Consider the following 16,633-nt stretch of genomic DNA (forward strand, 5'->3'; position numbering starts at 1 on the left):
GGCAGATCTACTTGTAGATAAGTAAGTTGAGTTACACTTGAATTGTGGACCAGTGAGTTCAGTTCGACTTGGACTTTGGAAAAAAGCACATTGGCCACCCCGTTGACCGTGGATTCGTTATTGGGCCTAAGATCATTGCCATTAGCATTTCGAATATATAATTACCACGGTTACTTGTCAAATTCTGTAATAATCATATTTGTACTAGTAAATATCTTTTCTATTGCGTAATAACCATGTCTAATCCAAATGAAGATTCGTTACACGCCCCTAACCCTAATGATAACTCGGCATGTATATAGGGAAAAATTGCTCAAAACGTTGATCCTGATGACATATTTCAAGGTCAGTGAAATCGATAAGTTCATCCACGTCGTAAATAATTGCCAATAATCCTTGTATAGAAGATATATTAATATTATGTTATTACTACTAATATTTCTTCTTTGCAATTTGATATGGTAGGTACAAATATCACTGCATATCATTTATAGCTATACATGATAGGTATATATAAGAGAAAACAATAAACATGCAATTGATAAACTTTTACAAATTTATCAGAAAGCAAAGCTGCAACGAAAAAACATTATCTTTAATTTTAACTCTATTTTTATTTCAAATATAACTAGTATGCTTTCTTAAAAATCGTCAATTACATAAGATTATAAAAATCGGCAATTTCAAAAATTCATACAGTTGCCTACGTATGTATGTGCGCAATGAGCACGATCCTACCTGAATCAGATCAATTAGTACGCTTACTTACGTCATGCTTTACTTTACGATTTCATTGTATCTCATCCACTTGGTACGGATAGTAATAGTACGTATAATTTGAGCTTTTTGTTTCAGCTGAAAATCGAATTCGAGGCCTGATTCTTTTCGAATTACATGCAGCCCACGCAGACCTTAGTAGGAGACATACAGAAATGGAGATTTTAGTGCCATTATTGGTAAGATGAAATATCAAATTTGACACATACTTAAATAATACTACATATTTAAATAATAATATATATGTCGATGATGAAAGGACACCGGAGCCTTCCCTTTAGAATTTTGGGAAAGTCCCTTAACACTTTAATCTAGATTCTACCATAGCCGTAATTAAGCAATTGTCGTCATTCAATCCGACTGTGTTTGTTCGGGATTTATGATAGTGAACTTGGGCTCGAGGCGATAACCAGTCGCCGAACGTAACCGCGGTCAAGGGATGAACGTTTTTACCTAACAAAGGTATGGAGTAATTCTATAGCTCTCCTTAAAAGAAATAGTTATAGCGGCACGCGACAGTAAACGCGTGTAAACGACAATTCTAACGGTTTCTGTCCTGTGGCTCGCCACACGCAGACCCTATTCTTCGGGTAAAATGATTACCAGATGTCGACGCATCTCTACAGTACATGTTCAGCTAGCCCGGCATCGGAGTGCGCCGGCTGTACGCCGGCGTGGTGCGATCGAGGCTCCTCTATGGAGCTCCAATCTGGGCAGAGGACCTGATAGCCAGCCGCCGCAGTCTTCTGAAGGTCAGGAGGTTGCAGAGGACGGCGGCCATCAGGGTAGTGAGGGGCTTCCACACCATTTTTGCGGCAGCAGCGGCGGTGCTCGCCGGGTTCCCCCCTTTCGAACTGCCGGCACTGAGGTGTCGCGAGATTTACCTTCACACTCGGGGTCTGTCGGACGAGGTCGATCCGGTGGGCGCCGACGTTGAGGGTCGGGCTCGACGGGCCCTGCTCGACAGATGGCGTGCTAGGCTCGGCATGAGAGCAGGCGCGCCGGGGCTAAGGGTCCTCGAGGCCGTCCTTCCAAACTGGGACGTTTGGTTGTACGGGGCCGGGGCCCCCTGACTTATAGGGTGACGCAGGTACTCGGGTGTCCGTGCGGATTTCCTCCACGTCAAAAAAAAAAGTTATCGCTTCTTTCAACCTCATTGAAGTGCTTTATTATTCTAATCATATCGAAATATTATATTCATAGTTGTCATTTCATTCTCAAGTTTTAAGATAATGTGAAAATTTTGAGACAACATTCTGAAAATCTGTATCTATGATGTTATCTTGCATACCGTCTGTTGCGAATTATCAACTAAAGAGCGACCGGCCAAGCCCAACCGATTGGTCGATATCGCGTACCTTGAATGACTTAATACTCAAGGTGGAGGAGGTTTAATAGATCGATTGTTAGTGTATAAAAGTAAAAGTAAAATTGTTGCATAAAAGTAAAGTTTGATGTTTTGAACACAGCAGTTGTAAGATCTTGTTGAGAGTGAAGTATTTCACCCGCACGGTACGACGCTCTGTTGGTGACTGTCCTAGTATGTCGCTGATTTCCCCCATCAGCCGTTGGGTCTCGTCCATGCATCGTGCCTTCCGGACCGGGGGTTTTCCCTGGGGTTTCTCCCTGACCTCTGAGTCATCAGATTTACAGCTCGAGGAGGATAGGTAATTCGAAATTTCTCAAAGAACGGATAGGTGCTATCCAAGGCATAAACGAACGGCCACTCGAAATCCCGAACACCGTTTCAAAGATCATATAAAGTTTTCGAAAACCTTGATCTCATCGTCTGTGATTTGAAAAGAAGCTAAAATAATTTCTGATAAGGCTAAGTAGGTGGCCTATTACTGCTCTTATAAACATGGATATGTAGCGACACATGAGTCATAGGACGATTCGAATCAGGAGTGACTTTTATTGTTGTACCTTAGAGTATCGACGCTGTTTTGATTTGCAAGGTTTAAGAATAAACAAAATAATTGGATAAAAACATTATCGCTGTTATGAATAATCGTCAACCGGAACCACATATGACCTTCTGTAAATCCATCGGACAATATAAATAGACGGACATCCCCTCTAGGGAAAGGAGTCTTTAGAGCGAATTAGTATAGCGAAGAATATAGCGAGCAGCATAGCGAGTCATACGGTAGAATCAAGTGAGCGATGGTTACGACCGACATGCACTATCTCTGTACTTGTACTTAAAATGATTTTAATATAATTAACTATTACATTTTTACTACTCGTCTCTTTAATAAACTAACACGTTAATACTTAAAGTACTTAAAATTTTGTCCACGTTGACTGCCGTTCGTTGCAAAGTTCGTTACAAAAAGTTGTATAGTACTCAATTGTTCGAGGATATTTGTCTACTTATTCGACTATTTCGTAACGAATGTTAGAAGCGTAGAATATTGTACTTATTAATCATTTTGAAGATACTGTCGTCGCACAGCAATTTTCTATAAAATTTTGGAGTATAACAACTTGTATGTACTATTTTTATAAACAAAATAACTGATAAATAATTGATCATTTTTAAGATCATGGATCCGCACGTGAAAAGTTACGTTGTCTGTGATAAGCTGTTGACTCATGGACTCAGAAAACTACTAGTCAAAAATAGTCAATAAGGAATTTTTGATAACATTACTAATCAGTAGATTCAACACTATTGGTCTTTGTTGAATATGTAGTATATTTGTATTGTACGTGCGAGGGAGAGGGAACGTAGAGCGAAAACACAAACAAGTATGTATCCCCTCCCTAGTATTAGAATACTAGAATATTAGAATATTTACATAACTCTGCTCGCCACATGGGCTACTCGCCGGAGGCCTAGGGCACGAGATTTCACACTGCACTTCTCTTTTTTCTCAACGGAGTTCTAGGCCATCATACAACGCTCACATATATACTATGGAGGGGATACATACTTGTGTATCGTTTCTCTCTACGTTCTCACGTCCTCACTCTCCACATACAATACAAATGTACCATATATGCAACGTACTTAATCTACAAAATACATTTTTTGTATTATCTTCGGTTGCCTTTGTTTCTATTTCTTTCGGTAATATACGCGTGTTCTAACAGTAATTATAGTTATAAGGGGCTGAAGCATTTTTTACATAATACGATAATTATACAATATTAACAGACAATTACATAAATTGTGAACAAAAATTTCTGCCATCATTTATTTGCACTTTACATTAACAAGTATTTGAAGGTTTGTTTCTTTTTGCAGCAGGAGTCAAAGAAGTATTTAGTTGATGGCTATCAATTACTGAAGTACGAACCAAAAGTTCTACCGGAAGGAAAAATAGCTCAACATGCAGAACAAAATTTACACGAAATAAATAAGCTCTTAAAACGATTCAATGTAACATAAACTTTATCAGTACGTAGTTTGCTAAGTAAGTTCTACGTTTGGGAGTAAATATTAAACGAAAAACAAAACTGTATATATACATAGCCTTCGTAAGCAACAAACATATCGAAATAAAATTGTTAAAAAAATTTTAATAAGTATAATTACAAGCGGTAGTTATCATGTATTAGCATTCTTTGATTGAGGAGTTCATTTTTAGCACATGTTAGAAAAATTAACACATGAATCAATGATATAATTTATATTAACGTTCTCTTAATTTGGTAAGTAATTTTAGAAACTTCTAACGAATCAACAATCTTAGTTCTTCTGAAAGGGATACGACGATAGAATAAATTCTCCACATGCTTTATATATATTTTGCCGGCAGCGAAAAATACTGAAAAAATACCGAATGTACAACAGAGAGGGATATAGTAGGGGTACAATACAGTACAGGGCGGAAACGATAGAAAAAGATTAAAAGTTTATGTATCAGGGAATATTACCGTTGCAACGACAAACCTTCTTTCTTTTCGGTTCCTTGTGAAAAAAGATTTTGCTACTGACGAACCTTTTTTGAATAAAGTGAGATCGAACATGATACAATTTGATTCATATTTATTTATCTAATTAATAATTCGTTCTTTCTAATATCGTTTCTGGTAAATTCAAAATAATTTCAATAAATAAATAAATTCAACAATATTATTATTATAAAATAATAATTTACTATTTTGTGTACAATTTATATAATTCATATTTAATTTATTATTTATTATTAATAATTTACTAATACTATTAATGAAATAGTAAAATAATATAACTATAATATATAATTATAATAATACAAAATTATATATACAAAATAATATATAACAATAATAAATAATTATATATTATATAATAAATAGTATATAATAATATACTAACATATATGTATAACTGATTTGCTTTATACATATATATCATATATGTATCATATATACACATATGTATGAGAGAGGAAATTTCCTCTGTGATATTATATAGATATATATAGAGTATAGCTATTTTGCACGTATCTACAAATTTTATATTGTTCTTTATGTAGGTTCCAAATTTATGTGGTAAAAAACAGAGTAATGCAAGTAAATTATGACTGGCAATACAAAAGAATTGTAATAAAAAATTGTTAATTTTTAACTCGCAAACATAGACCAGACAATATTCAGACTTTGCTATACTACATTAGAAAATGGAAGAGCATAAAGAAAGCAAATAAGATTCAGAAATGAAAGAAATAAAAGAAAACACAAAAACATCTAGAAGCACAGTGAAATATAGAAAATATATTTACCGTAGTGATTATTATTTGTAAATATAAAATAATTATTAGGAATTCAAGTGTCCTGCGACATTTGTGCGTGTTTGATGAATGAGTATATGGATGTCGCTGGCGTGCTGTTTGTAACATAGCGTTGATACACTTCTTGTTCTCTTTCCTTATTTATGGTTTTCCATTGATTTTTCGGTTCGGCATGCGTAGTCTAGGAAGTCGACCCTTGTGCGTGTTTTGTAACGAATAGACAATATAATCGACGTGCGCGTTTCCAAGTTTTAACAATGATTTTCATAATATCAGATAGTAAAAATAACAATGAAAAGGAAGTAGAAGAAAATTTAAATCAAAATATTCCCAAAGTTACAATGGAAAAAAATTGTTCTTTTATATTTTTCAACAAAAAGTTAAATCTAATACAAGATTTCATTAAAAATTAATAAAATTTCAAATTAACATCAGAATGAAAAAATTAATTCAGAGATCAAACATTAAAATAACAATTTTTTAAACTAATTATCTTTATTTACTTATACTTACTAGCTTTAATACCACCATGAGAAACTTTTAACAGAGATCAACAAATTCAATATGAAATACAAATTTTAAATGTAACTTAATGTCTTCTTTTAATTTCTTCTTTGTTAAATTTTGTACTATTAATTTTTTATTAATGTATTAACCCTTTGCACTCCTATGTCGAGTATGACTCAACATCAGTTTTTATTTCAGGAGCTACTTTGTCGAGTCTCACTCCACATTCTTTCAATTCCACCTTTTTTTGTGAAATGTGCGAAAGAAAACAAGGATTGCATCCTGGAAATTGTTTCAAGATACACTTAATACTTACATACATAATACATACACTTAAAAATTACAAAATACAACAATAGCGTGAATAAAACTGGTATTTCAATGATTTTGTTTCTTCCTTTATTTATTTAAATTGTCTTATTTTTTAGTTAAAGTAAATTTCAAATAAAGCACTTAAAAGCGTTAGGAGCTGCTGGTAACAAAATTGAAATAAAATTTGGAGTGCAAAGAGTTAAACATATTTTCTAATATAATAAAGATATCATGCCTTAATTCTTTAAAAAAGTCATATCATAACTTTCATGTAACTAGTGTTACAGTAATACAATGATATTGTTAATTAATAAGATCTTAATGTAAAAAAATTATGTAATACTATCATATTGTAGATTAAAATACCTAAGATAAAAGATAAAAAATAAATATTTAACCACATAGTTTATACCTAAAATAGGTGTGGTTAGTTGTGCTAAATGATTTCATATTATTTAAATCTACATAACAAAATCCGACACAGTGATATTCTACAATTCTTCTACTGAAGCAAATTGTGTTTGTAGTGAAGATATTAAAAAAGATGAGGAATCTAATTTTGATTTGGTTTTAAAAGAAAAGTGGATGGAAGCCCAGAAGAATGAAGTGTTTCGTTATATATTAAACATTCAAGATTCGAAAATATTGGAAGGCAAATATCACTTTTTAGTCCAGGTAATGTTATTAAATAATTAATTATAATAAATATTTGTTTAATTTATTTTTAAATATTTTTTAGTTGTTACAATTTTGTTTAAGTAATATAGTAATTTACAGGATAAAATATTTCACATGTTTTTATTGTTCACTTGTCATATGTGTAAATGTATGCTTTAATTTTACCATCCCTTGCATAAATATTCGTAAGATAATTTTCTGGTTCAAATTTTAATAATTACAAATATGTTTTGTGTATTAATGTCATTAATACCTATAAATCTTGTTACGTATGCTTATCTCTTAGTTTTAATACTTACAAGTACAGTTTGTTGATAACTTATAAAATAAAAATAAGCAGACAAAAGAAAAATATTTACAAAATCATTGACAATTTACAAAAATAAAAATGAAATAAATATTATGTAACTGTAATTATATCTAATAATATAATATAGATAATATTGTTTATTCTAGGAATTTTTATAAGAATAAAATTATATAAATTAATTTTATAGTGCAAAATCATATATAAAATAACAGTTAAAGAAGTAGCAATGAATATATCATATTTGTTATTATATTGCCAAGACAATATCAGGATTGTTTATTTATTAATCAATGTATTATACTTTTAGGAATTTATATGTATTAGTGAAATGAAATTATTTAATGTTTTTTGATTTATGATTGTGAGAATTATAATGTCTCTCTCCCCAATTGTATTTCAAAGAACTTATAATCCTTTAACACATTGGCATCAGAGCATTTAGAAACTCATCTATATATATCATTCAGGTTCTAGCAGAGGAATCCAAATGACATATATGTGAGTCATGGTGCTAATGTGTTAAGTTACTCTAGTATGACTTAGTTAATGTAACTATTTAACACAATGAAAAGAAAAAAATAATTATATCGATTCATATATATGTAAATTCATAATTAACAAATAACAAGGGAACTGCAAGACATTTGTATTACTGATTTAGTTAAAATTCTGCATATGGGAAGATCCTCACTCTGCAAAAGTATTCCATTATAAGGGCAAAGATCCAATATTTTTTGAAACATTAGTGATTGAAATTTTACTACTACGCTAAAATGTGATTCAACTGTGGTATTTAACAAACAATGCGATAGTATGATGGTAATCCGTTAAAGTCCTATGCTAAGATTCAGGATTCAATTCTTCTGTATACATATAATGTCTGTTTTTCAATATTTTTTTATTCTATCTTTTATTCTATTCTAGTTTTTATTCTATTTTGACATAAATGTTTCTTCTCTTCTTACCTTATTCTTATGATAAATAGCATTTTATATATACAATCATAAATATAACATTTATAAAGGAAACATAAATGTAATATTGTTTTTTCTGCATAGTAAATAAATTTGAAATACTGTAGTATTCAGTACTTTAATGTCCATAGAGTGCATGATATATTGTTAGAAAACTTGTAAGTAGAGGAGTTCAATGATGAAAGTTTTGGCTACCGCCAACCTCACATTCAGAAAACTTAATATTTGAGAAAAATTATATTGCGTGCCACAGTACATTTATTGGAGTATACAATTGCTGATTAACCAGTTAGCTGTTGTGCCTTCTTTGAAAACTTTGAAAATTGTGTACCTAAAATGTATCACAAAAAGTAAGCGATGAAGTATAATGGCCAAATACAGAGTATATGTGGCTGTTATAATATAGAATTAAGTTGTAATGAAATGACGGTTTTATTTTTTAATTTTATTACTGATATGAATCGCCATAACACAAAATATTGCCATTTTCTGACATGATGAGTATTCCCTGGTTAAACATGCCTCCATGCTATAAACGTTGCCTATTACTAAGTTGTTGTGACTAGCATCTCGTTAACATCTTTTTGCAAAAAAGATTAATATGTGTGCGTTGCCACAGTGCTGGTTGGCAAAATGAGTTGGTATTGATCTGGACAATAATGTGGTTACCTATGGTATGCCCGACCTACACAATTTTATCTATCTTCTCAGCATCGGACATTTATGGTGGCTGAGACTTTGTTGGAAGACTTCTGAACTCATTAGCTTGTACCTGTACCTGTATCTGTTTGCCAATAATGTACTTTATCTTCCAATGGGATGTTGCACCTTCATTTGTACATTTAGTCATTAACCAGATCTTGGAATACTTGTGTCTTGTGAATATGACTTCCATTAATTTAATCCATAGAAATTGTGGTTAAAAATTTGCAAAATATCTAAACATTGTAAGGAATAGAAAATTAGTAAAATAGCAGCTTTTATCTAAAGCTACTTTTATCTAAAAAGTATAGCCAGTGAACGGGGTCAAAAGAGTCTTACAACCGAATTTATGTAATGGTGTGCCATATAATAGTTTACCAAAAAAAAACATCTTATATCAAATTTCAACTTTTTTTCTCATCTAAAAAATAATTGATCTTATACCGATGAAGATAAAATAGTAATGTATATTAGATTGATTCTTATATGTACTGATATTTTCTATTCATAAGACATAGGCATTAAATGTCTAAAATATTTAATGATTCAAATTTTTATAAAAGTTTTATATGAACAATCCAATTATATATTGTCCTCTGACAAAACATACCATACAAACTTGTTTTAATCATTATATAAATTTTCTTTATTATTGGTAATCTTATAATAAATAATATTTACTTTTTTTAATATTTAATACTGACCATTTTTATTAATTTTAGCTAAATATTGATCGCGGTTATAAAAGAAGATCTCCAGAAAGTATTATTTCAATGAACCAACCTTTCAATGAGAAAGATTTTAACTTTACAAAACTTGTGTCAGAAGAACAAATAATGAATTTAAATAATACAGACAAAGATGATATAATTGCAATTAATGCTAGTCCGATTGAATACTGTCATTCTCTGCTGTTGCCACAAAGATGTAAACAATTACCTCAACTTGTAACAAAACATAGCTTAGTGAAAGCTGTTGAGTTGTTTTCCTTGAGTTTGTCTTCGTAAGTATATTCCACCTTTGAAGCAAAAATAACAGAAATTAAATCTTTAATTAATTTATAAATACATATGTTGATTGTTATAAAGTGCAATGTCAAAGGAAAGTTAATAAAACATACACAGTACTCTCATAAATTTCATTTTTCTTAATAATATTTATTAAGCATTATTCAGTTAATAAAATAAGATTATTGTAGTAATGCATTATGAGTAAAGAAGTAATTATTTTATGATTCTATTTTATTTTTGAAACTTTAATTGTTATAGCATAAAGCTTAATCAGTGATGCAATTCCAATTTAATAGGAAAAATAAAAATTTTGAAATTTTGGCATGATTTATTAACATTTTCTGACATTTAAAAATATTTACATTATAACTATTTACAATATCACATTGTTGTTTACAGTTTATAAGTATTTTCAATTAACCTTATTGTATCATTAAGCTTTTAACCTACAACGTCGTGTTAGAGACGTGGTATATCCTTCGGGCCAAACATAAACAACACGTGCACTTTGTACGTGAAACTTTGTATATTTGTTGGGATACATGCGACAAATGCTTTTTTTTCTTGTCCGCATTCGGAGGTGCAGTATATTTTCTTGAAAAATATTAGAAAGGTACCCCTAAAAATAACTTCAAAAAGAATGTTAAGCGTTGTTGAGGACATTGAAAGTTCTGCTAACATCGCAAAAAGTGATTTAATAGATATTTTAAATAGTGATAGTGACAGTAGTGATATTTCACTTTCTGTACGAGAACGTTGTAAGCGACTGGTTATCGAAGATGATACCGACGACGAAGATCACAGTAATCATCAACAACTAGAGCTATGGATTTGGAAAGAAGAAACTAATGTACCAAAAATTTGAAACTATACAGAGATTTGTGGTATAAAAGTGGCAACTTTGAGTAAGTTAGGTGAAAACAAAAAAGAAGTAGATGTTTTTAATATAATATTTGATAATATATTTTGGGAAAATATTGTTATGGAAATGAATCGATATGCAAATCAAATAATGAACAATGAAAATAAAAAACTAAAACTAGACGAAACTTGGTTTCCTGTAAACTGTGGTGGGATCAAAGTATATTTTGCACTATGTATAATAATGACTGAAGTTAAGAAACCAACAATACAAATAAATTGATCTAAGAGAGCAGTCACAGAAACTCCAATTTTCAGAAAAACGATGTCATTCAAAAGATTTCTGTAAATAACTAGATGTTTGCATTTTGCAGATAACAATTTGGCTAACAATACAGATAAATTATGTAAAATAAAACTTTTTTTAAACCTTTTTTTTGAATCAAAGATTTATAAGAAGTATATACAACGCAAGAGGACATTGTTACCAATGAATCATTGATGAATTATAAGGGACGCTTATCCTACAAACAATTTAATCCATTGGGAGGGACAAGATCCGGTATAAAATTTTATAAATTATGTGAGTCAAAATCGGGTTATTGCTATGATTTTAAAATATACATTAGTAGTGATAAAATAAATTCTAGTGACAGTGCATCCTAAAGTGTTGTCAAAGAACTAACTTGAATTTTCCGACTCCCCCCCCCCCCTCCTGCATTGTCCATTATAAATAAACCGACGCAACCAGAAACAGTTTAGTATCTGCGAGTATTTACGAGCATTTTTCTGTATCAACGAGCGATCCAAGTGTTATCACGAGTTATTTACCGAGTTACGGGACGAGTATTTATCCGCGATTTTATTTTGCGATTTATACTTTGTACTAACGACTTAGCGAATATGGGCTGTACATTAATTTATTATTTTAAATAAATTCGACGGTTACGACAACAAACGATAATTTGCAATAAATCTCATGGTCAAACATCCATATATACCTGTCCTCTACAGTTGTACGTTACTCATCAGAAGAACGGTGCGATTTGCACAACTTTGGTGCACTGCCGTTGGTTATAGCACGCGCTATTGGAACTTAAATCGCAAGGCAATGGATTAACTATCTTGGATTTGTGCAACATGCAACAATAAATGTCTTAACCGTTTGAGTCTCAGGGGTCGAAAAATCGCGAACAGCGCGCTAACGCTTGTCTTAATCGATTGCGAAGAGAAACAAGCGGCGCAATAACGCTCGTCATATTTGTTATTTTTCTGACATAGTTTATAAATATTTCAAGTTTTTGTAAAGATATAGAAAGGATTCGGAAATACAAATAATTCCCTTTATTTAGCACACAACAGTTATACATATATCTTAAACTCTAAAGACCTCGAAATCCTATTCGCACGCACGCTTGTTGTCAACCGACTCTTCCAGATACTTCTAACGACTGACTTTTGTCTTTTGTCCCAACTAAGGCCTGGACGTCCTCTGACGCTTACACACACATTCACATGTACAGTGTAAATGTATCATGTTCCTAACAGTTTTGTTCAATAAAAATTATTGAGAAGATAACAATGAAATACAGAATACCGTCAGTCGTCCGTAGCGTTCAAATGTACTGGGACCTTTCGACACAAAATCTAAACAGCGCGATCGCGCTGCTTGGGACGCAAACGGTTAAGTTTGTGATTTTATTGTTCAATAGAATCTAATTGTGAAATTCTGATCAAAGAAATAATATTACATATTTCAAAATCTAATCCATATTATATTTATACTTACAATAAAATAATATTTTTAATCTACTATCTTAAATAACCAAGAGCTTAAATATATTTGAATTTTTGATATGAGATCTACAGAGAATAAAAAAAATAATTGGAGTAAATAAATAACTAAAACTTAATAATTTGATAATATGTTGTTTGCAGATACATCAGGGTGGCTTTTAACAGTCTTTGTGCTTTTGCATCTGTGAACCATCTTCATTGGCATTTATACTACTTGAAATGGAGGATGTTACTGGAATATATTGTAACTATATTTTTATTCTTTTATTTCTTATATATATATATATCCCACTAGTCCAGTCGAATTACATCGAATTAAATTATATCCATTTCATTAAAAAATTCAAATTGTTGTCCTATCGTTTAATGTGTTCCTATTGATAATTGAGAATGAGAATCTGTTCAAGGTAAGAGATTATTTTCAACAATACACAATCAGAAGTGGTATAATTGTAAAAATCAGTCTCTTCTCTTACTTATTGGCATATATCTGGGGACTGAGTGGAGATAGAGGAAAATATTAAGAATGAATGTTATAGGTGATTAAATAAGCTATAAAATGAGTTGTGTTTTGTTAAGATAGCAGCACCAATTGAACTGCAATTTGGATAACAAATTATTATTATCACACAAGAATATCTGTGTGAAAAATTAATAACTTACCGTATTAACAAATTATAACATGTGTTACAAAGTTTTATTCTTTTTAAAAAAACAAATGAAAACTTTAAAATTCATAATTTTGAAATAAACTTATTTTCAGGGTGGTAAAAAGGTGTTTAAGTATACTTATACTTAATTATAATTATATATATTATATACTTGATTGAATGCTGAATGAGGGAGCCATTTTTTATTGATATTCTTGCTGTTTTTATATATATAGTGAATTGAGTAGTTGCTATGTCAAAGAATCAAACGATTGGAATAGGGCAGTCATCACGATAATCACGAGTATCAGGATATTATTATAAACTATGGGTGCTTAATAAGAATGTTATGTTGCTATGACAGAGGGGACACATGGTACTCTGTTACTTCCAATTGTATTGATTTCTTTGTGACTTAAACACTCATAAACAATTGAAACATTTAATTATAAATAAATGGAATAACTCTAGAAATAACTACTTAACAGGAATGGCATTTCTTGAATTAAAAAACATTTATTATTTCTTTATTAAAATTTCATAAATCAACAATTTCACATATCGTTTTTTTTTATTTTTTTTATAACTCGCGAAGCCAATTTTATTTACTAAATATTGTAATAATGATAATAATGCACACGGTGAGCAAGCTAAATTATACAGTTGTATGTACAAAGAAAATTTAAAAGAAAAGTTTTTAGTATTTATATGAACAAAATGATGAGTCAATAATCGTAGCTTTTGTATAAATCATTATTCGCTGTCATAAATAAAATGTGTACAATTATCATGGTTAGAGGAAATATAAGAAATTTTTTGACTATACAGTAGTACTACGTTTATCCAAACGACTCGAGAAACAAGATCATTTGGATAATAAAAGTTCACTCGCTACCTTTAACAGCTACTCTTATTATAGTAGGATAGTGGATACCGGAAGGTAGTGACTCTACCTCTCCATATGATTACTTATGTCTTGAAAACTATTTAACTCTTATTACTATTTATTTGTATAATGGCTGCGTGATATTCGTTTTATATCAGTTACTACAAAATAAATGAATAAATAAAATTTCAAATAAATGAAGAGGGTAATGAAGTCGATTTATAATGCTCAGGTCTGCCACGATATCTTAGCTTGGTGCTTTCGCTCGGAGTGAAGTTTTGGCTTGACTTTCAACGAGCTCTTATCGAATTTTTAATAGAACACTGGATAAGTAATGATGCTGCACTATACATAAGAAATAAAATTATTCATATAAATTGTAATAAATGCTATGAATATGAAGCTAATGCAGAACAAGTAGTGAAAACAATAAATTATAATTTAATAAATTTATATATGCTTGTGGTTTCCCTTCATATCAAGTTGAAATGAAGCAGCAAATTTGAAACGTGCAGTATATATCTAACGTTTAGAGTAATACTCATTAAAAATATCTTCAAACAAACCAGATGGGAAACTAAAGCATAAACGCAAAAGCATAAAAAATTGGCTAAAAACTGTAACATTTCTAGTTTTAGATTGTTGTGCAAAAAACTTCGACCCCAGATCCACAGAAAATCTATGGGAATTATTAAAAAGACGAATGTGTGATTCGTATGTTCCATCGCTATCATCGGTCACTCATTGAATTGCATAATAGAATTAATAGAAGCAATGCGAGCGAAAATGAGGAAGAACAAGAGGACTAAAGTGGTAGGATGCAGAATACTGGGAAACGAAAAGGCACTGACAACATGTCTTGGGAATGCTAAAAAAGTAAAACAAGTATGACATAAGAAGAGTATAAAAGTATAAAGAGCAGAAAAAGAAGAGTATAAAATATTATGCAAAGAAAAGAAGAACAAAGAAAAACAAAGGCAGAAATATGGGCATATGTTAATAAGAAGAGAAAGAAGAAAAGCAAGACAAGTGCTCATATAAAGATGGAAGAGTGGAAATAACATTTCAATGACCTATTATAAGATAAACAAGGGATATGCAGGAGAATTAGAAGAAAGGGAAATAGAGGATTAAATAGGAAGAATAAACAAGAGGAAAGCAGTAAGCAGAGACAAGATAAAAATGAAGCATGAATATATGGTGCAGGAGAAGCCAGAAGGAAACTAAAAGAAATAGTAAGAACAATCTGGAATGAAGAAGACCTCTCAAGAGATTGGAGAAAGGGAGAAATAACAGCCATAAATAAAAATGGTAGTAAACATGAAGTATATAACTACAGAGGGCTATTACTATTGAACACTGCGTATAAGGTTTATGCAATGATGTTAGAAGAAAAACTAACGAAAAAAGCAGATAAGGATTAACGTTATTACAAATCGATTTTCACTACGCCATGCCGTTGAAGATTATTCTCCGTATCACCATAAACGAAAACACAAAAGGTGAAAGAATAGAATGTGTAGAATCTATAAGAAAACCAAAAGATGAAGTGAATTATGTTTTTTCCGCTGGAATATCAATCAAGAAGTTATCATCCTAGATTATTCAATTCATCAATTGTTAAGAACGCCTCAAAAAGTGTAACCAAGGTAGGCCAATATAGAAATATATCACACTCACGATGGATGATGAGACTGCGACGTCATACATTGATACGAACTTAAACTTTATATTTCAAAATACCTACTTAAAAGAATCAGAAATCATCTCAAAAAAGGAAAATAAAGACTGAAAGTAAATCTAGTTTTGACATGGAAAGACTTTTGGAAATTCTTCAAAAACTAGATAATTATAAAAGAGAAGGAACGTACTTCGCTTTAAAGCAATTTCATGGGACTCAAAAAGCCACAGATTGGATGTTAAACTATGAAACAGAGTGGGAAAAATTCAAGATCCAAATTATGAGTAGAAAATCAAGTGCTTGAAGATGTATTTGGAGAAAATAGCACTGGAGTGGTATCAAACAAATCTGTTGAAGAACAAAGAATATAATTGGGAAGATTGGAGGACTTCATTTTTCAAAGTTTTCAGCAATAAAGTTTGGTCTTTATCACGATACGTGTATAATTTCAAATATATTTCAGGTTCGTTCGTTGATTACGCTAAAAAAAAAGAACGCTTAATATTTGAAAAAGAGAGGAAGACTATTGAAAACACAAGAATTGGTTTGATTGTTATGAGATTATCTATTCACATTAAGGATAGAATCGATAAAGAAACGATACTCAACAGATGATTTGATAAAAATTTTGGGACAGTATGAAGATAATTATCACAAAAAAATTCAATAACGAAGTTCAGATGAAAGGAAAAGAAATGCAGGAGATGAAGGTATGTCTTGATAGAAATTAAAATCTATCATTCGCGAAACTAGCTTTTGTGAAT

At 31.0% G+C, this 16,633-nt stretch overlaps 1 protein-coding gene and 1 long non-coding RNA gene across 2 annotated transcripts in view; both read left to right on the forward strand.

The window, feature by feature from the left end:
- Positions 1-601: 601 nt before the first annotated feature.
- Positions 602-4,757, forward strand: LOC125386686. The gene is made up of 2 exons (XR_007227045.1): positions 602-956; positions 4,031-4,757. It is a non-coding gene; the product is annotated as an uncharacterized LOC125386686 (long non-coding RNA).
- A 2,028-nt stretch (positions 4,758-6,785) lies between these two features.
- Positions 6,786-16,633, forward strand: part of LOC125386760 (GDP-D-glucose phosphorylase 1-like) — a gene marked incomplete at both ends in the record, with an annotated part of 94,676 nt that continues 84,828 nt past the window's right edge. The window contains 3 exons of the mRNA XM_048413890.1: positions 6,786-6,995; positions 9,707-9,987; positions 12,794-12,896. Of these exons, the coding sequence (XP_048269847.1) occupies positions 6,786-6,995; positions 9,707-9,987; positions 12,794-12,896 (594 nt within the window). The remainder of the gene's footprint in view (positions 6,996-9,706; positions 9,988-12,793; positions 12,897-16,633) is intronic.

The sequence above is a fragment of the Bombus terrestris genome, chromosome 17, assembly GCF_910591885.1.
Source record: "Bombus terrestris chromosome 17, iyBomTerr1.2, whole genome shotgun sequence".
Classification (NCBI taxonomy): Eukaryota; Metazoa; Arthropoda; class Insecta; order Hymenoptera; family Apidae; genus Bombus; species Bombus terrestris.